This window comes from Halichoerus grypus, chromosome 6, assembly GCF_964656455.1.
Source record: "Halichoerus grypus chromosome 6, mHalGry1.hap1.1, whole genome shotgun sequence".
Classification (NCBI taxonomy): Eukaryota; Metazoa; Chordata; class Mammalia; order Carnivora; family Phocidae; genus Halichoerus; species Halichoerus grypus.
This window is the reverse complement of record NC_135717.1, coordinates 40207003-40214194: the sequence shown is the minus strand read 5'-3', so window position 1 is coordinate 40214194 and position 7192 is coordinate 40207003. Positions and strand designations below refer to the sequence as shown.

Below are 7192 nucleotides of genomic sequence, written 5' to 3'. Positions count from 1 at the left end.
CTCTGCAAAGCCACTAACCCTTTAATAGGTAATTTATACAGAGGTATTTGCGACCGTGTGAATGTCTGCCATTCCCCATGCTCTGGTCCACTAGCTGCAGCATCCACCCTTGGTTCTTGCTGGACGCACACAGAGAGGTTTCTGGGTTCCTCCACTTGTGGGGTTTCATGGGAACGGGCCTCTCCCTGGCACCAGTTTTGAGCTTGGCGCCAGGTAACTGAAACTTTCATGGGTGCTCCCAGAGAGCTTGGGCACAGAGCTTTTGGGGCCAAGGTCTGTTTGCCCTAAGGGGTAAACCCTGGACCCTTCTTGGAGAGCAGGGCTTGGGGTCCAGCATAGAGGGCAGTGGGTATCGTGGAGGGGAGGGCAAAGACCACTTCAGACTACTTCCTTTGTTCCCCTGCTCCCTGCCTGGACAGGAGCCGGGTCTGGAGGCCTGGCCCCCATCCTTACCCAGAGCCAACCCGGTGTGGCAGCTGCAGGGGAGACTGGGGGGGGGGTTCTTTACTAGACACTTCCTGGGTCTTGTGGGCCAGGGGTACCCAGAATTACCCTTGACCATCTAATATGTGGGCACCTCAGCAGGGCTGGCCCAGGACTTGCAAGCAGGGGGCTGTTCTGGGCTGCTTCATCGTTAGCCCGAGGTCCCTCAGTGGCAGGGATGCAGTCCTGTCCCTTCCTCAGACCCTAGGACCGGGCCTGGCACTTACTGGGTCTCCGAATCTTTGCAGAAGGGCATGCCTCTTTGTGGGAGGCCGGCTCCTCTGTCCACAAGGCCTCCTGGAGACCAGGGAGTGGCACCCTTTGGGCCACCCCCATCCCCTGGACTGGCCCTGCTGCCCCAGACCCTGTGGCTTCCTTGGTGCCTCTCTGGTTTGAGGCAGGGAGGGGAGAGGCCCGAGGGGATGTGAGCAGTGCAGGGACCCAGCGGAGGACCAGAAGCCCACTCTGCCCCCAGGATCACACCCCTGCACAGGCCCCCAACCTACAAAGTAGCTATGGTCGCACCTGCTGCACAGGCTGTGTTGGGAAAGGCTCAGTCAGAAAACATAGGTGCTGAGCCCAATTCCTCTCTTTGTCCTGGATGATGGGAGAGCCGGCAGTGGGGCCTAAAGCCGTTGGAGTCCCTTCAGGGGAAGTCCTGAGAGGGGTGAAGGGTGCTTTTAATTTAAGTTCTCTGGAAAGGGGATGGTAATAGCTTCTCACCTGTCACCCCTTCACCCCAGGGAACCCCCAGGCAGCCTCAGAAACCAAGAAGGAACTTATTAACCTCACAGTGCTTCCGGTCCCTGGACAAGGGTCTTAGTCCTTCAGAGCAGGGAGTAGGCGGTGCCGGGACAGAGGCTGCAGTGAGCTCTGTAGGAGAGGTCCAGCCCCATCACCCCTGAGGACCTTCCCTGACCTGCTGGGTTGAGGCGTGGGGGGGGGGGGGCAGGTGGAAGGCAAGTGTGAGCTGCCAGCCCCCTTGTTCTGTGCCCGTCAGTACTCAGTCTCTGGCCCCTCTGGGGATTGGGCCCCCCGCCTCCCAACAAGACCCTGCCCCCTGGCTGTTTCTGTAACATCTGTGTTGTGGGTGGATGTGCCTTTCTGTAAACACTGGACGTTGTGTGTGCTGTAACCCAGCATCCGGGGAATGGTCATTGTCCCGGGGGAGGACATGGCCTAAGCAAATGTATAAGCAGGGCCGTCAGGGCTCCTCTGTGGATTATGAATGAGCCAAGAGGCCCTGCCCATCCCCGGCCAGCCTCTGTCCTCCTGTGTCCCGGCTCCATGCTGCCCTGGAGGACCAGGAGGACAAGAGGAGAGCCGCTCCCTGAAGGCAGGTGAGGAAGGCCCAGGTGCTGCTCACCCAGCAGAGGGACCAGGTCATCAGGATGCTCCCCAGGCATCAGGCCAAAATGAACTGGCAGTGTGCACATGGGCTCACTTCCCAGTAAAGGCTGTCTGCAGCTTGGGGGTGGGGTCACTCCGTGTGGGGCCACTCCTGCTGGGGTCTGCTGTCTGAAAGCCACCTGCTGCTGGAGCTATGGCCCAGGTTCAGTGACCCCTTGGGAAGAAAGTTCTTGCAACCGGTTCCTTACCTGCTGGGAAGACAAGCTAGCCGGGCTGTCCTCAGTGCGGCACAGTGGGTCATGGTCGTCATGGTGACATGCTCCCTCTGCACAGGTCTGCTTTGTAGGCAGCCCTACCTGGTCTGGTAAGGGCTGTTTGACAACTAATTCTTTATTATTCTTTTTTTTTTTTTTTAAAGATTTTTTATTTTATTTATTTATCTGAGAGAGAGAATGGGAGACAGAGAGCGTGAGAGGGGGAAGATCAGAGGGAGAAGCAGACTCCCCGCTGAGCAGGGAGTCCGATGCGGGACTCGATTCTGGGACTCCAGGACCATGACCTGAGCCGAAGGCAGTTGCTTAACCAACTGAGCCACCCAGGTGCCCCGTAATTCTTTATTATTCTTAACAGCTTTATTTTTATTTTTTTTAAATATTTTATTTATTTGTCAGAGAGAGCACAAGCAGGGGGAGTGGGAGAGGGAGAAGTAGGCTCCCAGATGAGCAGGGAGCTCGATGCGGGGTTCGATGCCAGGACCCTGGGACCACGACCTGAGCCGAAGGCAGACGCTTAACCGACTGAGCCACTCAGGTGCCCCGATTAACAGCTTTATTGAGGCATATTCATGCATTTTGTGTGCACAATTCAGTGATTTTTGTTTTACAGTGAAAAAAGGTGCTTTTATTATAACATGGGGACAGGACCCGTGGGCAGAAAGAGCTGCCAATTCAATGATTTTTAGTAACTTTACCAAGTAGTATGACTATCACGAGCTTCACATCACCCCAAAAAGAAACCCTGTACCCAATAAGCAGTCACTCACCATTTCCCCCTTCCCTGGGGCCCCGGTGACCACTAATCTGCTTTATGGATTTGCCTGTTCTGGGCATTTCCTATAATTGGAATGTGGCACAGATCAGTACTTTATTCCTTTTTATGGATGAATACGTCCATTGTGTGGCTAGGCTACATTTTGTTCACCCATTGATCTGCTGATGGATGTCTGGGTTGTTTCCACCTTTTGGCCACTGCGAATAGTGCTGCCATGAAGATTCCGGTACAAGAGTTTGTGTGGATGTAAATTTTCTTTTCTCTAGAAGCTGAACGACTGCACTGTATGGTATTTTTATACCTAACTTTTTGAGTCACCCACTATTAGGTGTCATATATATGTTCTCATAAACAAATGTTATCAATGAGGAGAAAGTCACTCTTGATCCCCAACCCCAGAGCAAATGACGCTGTCCGTCTGCTGAGCATACGTCCAGACCTCTTCCTATGCGCGCATCGTTTCTCTATACCTAAAACCTTCAGTAAAATGAATTTTTAGAAGCGTAAATACTGAAATCATCCTGGATAAAGCATGCTGTCATCTGCGTTCTTCTCTTCTCGCGTCCGTATAGGGCTGCACGAACCCGGCTGATCCAACAGCTCCCTACCATTGGACCGGGCTGAATTACCAGCCTGGACCACCGCACTCCGAGAGGGCTGTTCCCGCGGGCTGGCCCGCAGCGATGCTGCCGATCAGATGGGTGGAAAGGGTATTATTTCGATTTCCCATTTTGCAGACTGGAAGTGCGTCTTCACACGTGTTCCCAGGTCCTTCATACTTCTTTGCCCATTCATCCTGTAAACAACTGCGGAGTCACCTCCTCCTGGAGCCCCACGCCCTACCCCTGACGGGACCCCCACCCCGCCTGACCTGCTCGGACCCGGGGGGCCGCGTGGCTCCGGCCACGAGCCCCTGGGGGTAGAGCCCTTGCAGCCATCCGCCCTGGCGTCCAAGAGCAGGCCGCCCAGGGCGCAGCCGAGGTTCGAGAACATTGGGCCTGGGCGACCAGGCGCCGTAAGCTAGGAGCCCCCGGCCCAGGCGGCCGCCCGCTCCCGCCCGCTCCCGCCCGCTCCCGCCCGCTATCCCGGGAGCCCGCTCCCGGGATAGCTCCGAGCGTCGCCCCGGCGGCCCCGCCCCCGCCGAAGCGGAAGTCCCGCCTCCCCGGGCCTCTCCGAGCGCTGATTGGCCAGCCTCGGCCCGCCACGCCCGGTCCCCGCCCCACCGCGGGGAGGGCGGCTCCCGGGAGCGCAGTTCCAGGGGGCCTCGCCACCCTCGCGGGGGTGTCTGCGGGAGCAGCGGCTGCACCTTGCTAAGGACTTTCGTTCTCCGGGACACAGCCGTGTCACCTCAGCCCGGGGACCGTCACCATCCTGCTCCCGCCCGCGGGAGGGGGCGTATGCAAACAACCTGAAGCCCCAAGCTCCTGATTGGTGAGCGTGTAGGGAAAGGGGCGGGAAGCACGGGGCGAGTGGGGTGGGCTGAGAGGGGCCGTGATCGACGTGCGGGCGGACCAGTGGCTCTGGGAGGATCAGCAGCGGTGGCCAATGGCGTCGGGAAGGGGGCGGGCAAGGGCCGAAGTGTTGCGGGGGCAGAGGGCAGGGTTGCTGGTGACTCTGGGTGCTCTGTGGGGAGCGGCGGGGGCGGTAGAGGTGCTGACGGACGTGCAGGCAAACCAGCGGTTCCAGGAAACCCGGAGGCGAGTGGCCAATGGGGACGGCGACTAGGCGAGGCGGCCAGAATCTTCCCCCAAAGCTGAGTGGGGCGCGGTGGGGGCGGGCAGTCGTGACGGATGTGCGTACGGACCAATGGCCACGGGAAAGAGGCGGCGGGTGACCAATGGCGACGGCGTGGAGGCGGGGCGACCGGAGGCTTAACGGTGGAGTGTGGGAAACGGTCGGGGGGGCGGGCGGTCGTGACGGACGTGCGCTCCGGCCAATGGGCCTGGGCGGGCGGGGGCAGCCAATGGCGGCGCTCGGGCCGGGGGCGGGGCGGCGGGGCTGCGCGGCGCTGTGCGGGAAGCGGCGGGGCGGCGGCGGTGGTGCTGAGGTGAGGCGGGTGGTGGCGGCGGCGGCGGCGACGGGTGGTGGCGCAGGTGCGGGCGGACGGCGCGGGCGGGCGGACGGCCGGCGCGGGCGGGACCTGGCCCTCGCCGCCAGCCCGGGCTTCGCTGGCCGCCCCCGCTCACCCGCGCCCCGGGCCCGCAGGTCGGTCCGAGGCCTCCTCCCCGCCCTGCTCCCGCGGCCGGCGCCGTGGGCATGCGGGCGCGGCTCGCGCGCGCGTGAGGATGGGGACGCAGGGCAGCCCGGTCAAGAGCTACGACTACCTGCTCAAGTTCCTGCTGGTGGGCGACAGCGACGTGGGCAAGGGCGAGATCCTGGAGAGCCTGCAGGACGGCGCGGCCGAGTCCCCGTACGCCTACAGCAACGGTAAGGCCGTGGCGCGGGCGGCCCTCCGTGCAGCGAGCAGGCCTGCGGCAGCTCGCTGTGTGTTTTCTTTCTCAGCCCTGTGTCCTCCGGCGAAGGCCCGAGCCCCGGGGTGGGGGGCGGGGAGCAGCTGGATCCAGAGCTCGCAGTATGCTTGGCCCTGGCCAGGTCAGATGGAGGCCTTCAGCGAGGCGAATGGCTTTGCAGTGGACCCCTGGGTCCATCAGAGCAGAGCAGCGTGGTGGCTGTGGGCACGCGCCATCCCAGCCCCGGAGTGACAGCCCCCCAGAGGGTGCGTGAAAGTAGGTATGTTCCGGAGCCCGGATGGAGGTACCTGAGGGGGAGCGTCCAGCGGTGGGGGTTCCACCGCCACGGGGGTTCTGTGCAGTCCAGGTGGAGAAGCTGGGACAGGTGTGCCAGGTATGGCTAGGGTTTTCCCGTGACCCTGTGGCATGTGTGTGCAGATGGGGTTCCTCAAAGGCAGGCTGACCCCGTGAGACAGTTGTTACTCAGTGCTCAGGGAACCAGCACCTTGTGCTGGAAGGAGATGCCCACCCCTCAATTTCTGGTTGCGTTGTTCAAGTACACAGCTAATACACGTCCCCAGCACTCGTCCCAGCTTCCATCAATTTACATCTTTCACGTAGGAAAAAAAGCAGCTAACGTGCCCAGGGGATCATTGTGGTCAGAACCTCCTCTGTGGTGGGGGCCCTGTCCCAGGCCACATGGAGGTTTTTTTGAGGGGAACCAGGAAATCTGCTGATAGCATGTCAACATCCAGTCTTTGCAAGGGCCTTTTTCTGATTTTACTTCTTCAGGTCTTTGTTCTCCACACCCTTTGTTACTTTGTTTCTTGGACTCTTGTCAGTCCTGTCTGACTGCTCTGAGCATTTGTTGTTGGCTAGGTTGTTGCCTATAGGCAGCTGACTGTGTGTGGACATGACCCTTTCATTTTAGGACTTGTCAAGGTTGTTGGATCACCTGCGCTGGCTAGATGCCCTTCCTGCTGGACCAGCTTCAGCTGTAGTTAGCTGTGCTGGATTTGCACGGTGCGACCTCCTAAAGCATGTGCTCTCAGCCCCACCTTAGAGGAGATGGCTCGAAGGGCAAGAAAGGGGGGGCCCTGGATTTGTTTTTAGGTGAGGGAGAGCCTCCATTGGGGCCTCAGCAGGCCCTTTCATTGGTTACTGCCACCTCAGTAGACGCTTGGCAGTGACTGTCAGAGGTGTCCTTCCTGACTTAGTGAGTGGTTGAGTTGCTTTTCCAGTGGTAGCATTGCTTCCTGGAGCCCCACTCCCGGGAGGCTGGTGATGCGTGTTGAGAAGAGCGTGAGAAGGCTGGGGCTCGTCTGGGGCAGCGGTGTTTTCCTGGAGCGTTTATACATGCTTCTGAGGATCAGCTCAGCCTCACCGTCAGGGACTCCAGTTGGGTGCGGCGAGCTCTCAGGGAACACAGAGCCGCTGGTTGGAGAGATGGGACCCACCTCCTGTGCTCTCTGTTGGGTCGTGGTGGCTGCCACAGGTCCTAGGACACATTGACTGAACTAGGGTCAATATTAAGTAAAACATGGTGACCTGCCTGCGACAGTGCAGTTGTCGGAGACTCACGGTGAGCTGGTCCAGGGTGAGGGCCATCAGCCGGAAGTGGTGAGGAAAGGAGCACTCACAGGTCCTTGCCATCACCCCAGCATCAAGTGGAAAAGGCAAAGTGCTGGCCTGTGTCTAGGATCCTTGAGGTTATGAAGCGCGCAGCACAAGGGGCGGCTGTGTGTGGTCAGGGCTCAGCTCGCTGACCCTGGTGGCCAGTGCTGTGTCCCTGGGGAAGTGGGCAGAGGGGAGAGCAATTGCTTCTGCTCTGAAGCCTTCCTAAGGGAGACCCTTGAGGG

At 59.6% G+C, this 7192-nt stretch overlaps 1 protein-coding gene across 2 annotated transcripts in view; it reads left to right on the top strand.

Annotated features, from left to right (window-relative positions):
- Positions 1–4114: 4114 nt before the first annotated feature.
- RAB40C (RAB40C, member RAS oncogene family) overlaps positions 4115–7192 on the top strand; it is a 29272-nt gene continuing 26194 nt past the window's right edge. Inside the window, exons 1-2 of one of the 2 annotated variants that reach the window (XM_078075034.1) lie at positions 4115–4314; positions 5089–5310. In XM_078075034.1, coding sequence (XP_077931160.1) covers positions 5169–5310 — 142 coding nt within the window. In that variant the 5' untranslated portion in view covers positions 4115–4314; positions 5089–5168. Of the gene's footprint in view, positions 4315–4835; positions 4931–5088; positions 5311–7192 lie in introns of those variants that run through there. The other variant, XM_036083497.2, reaches the window with a different exon arrangement.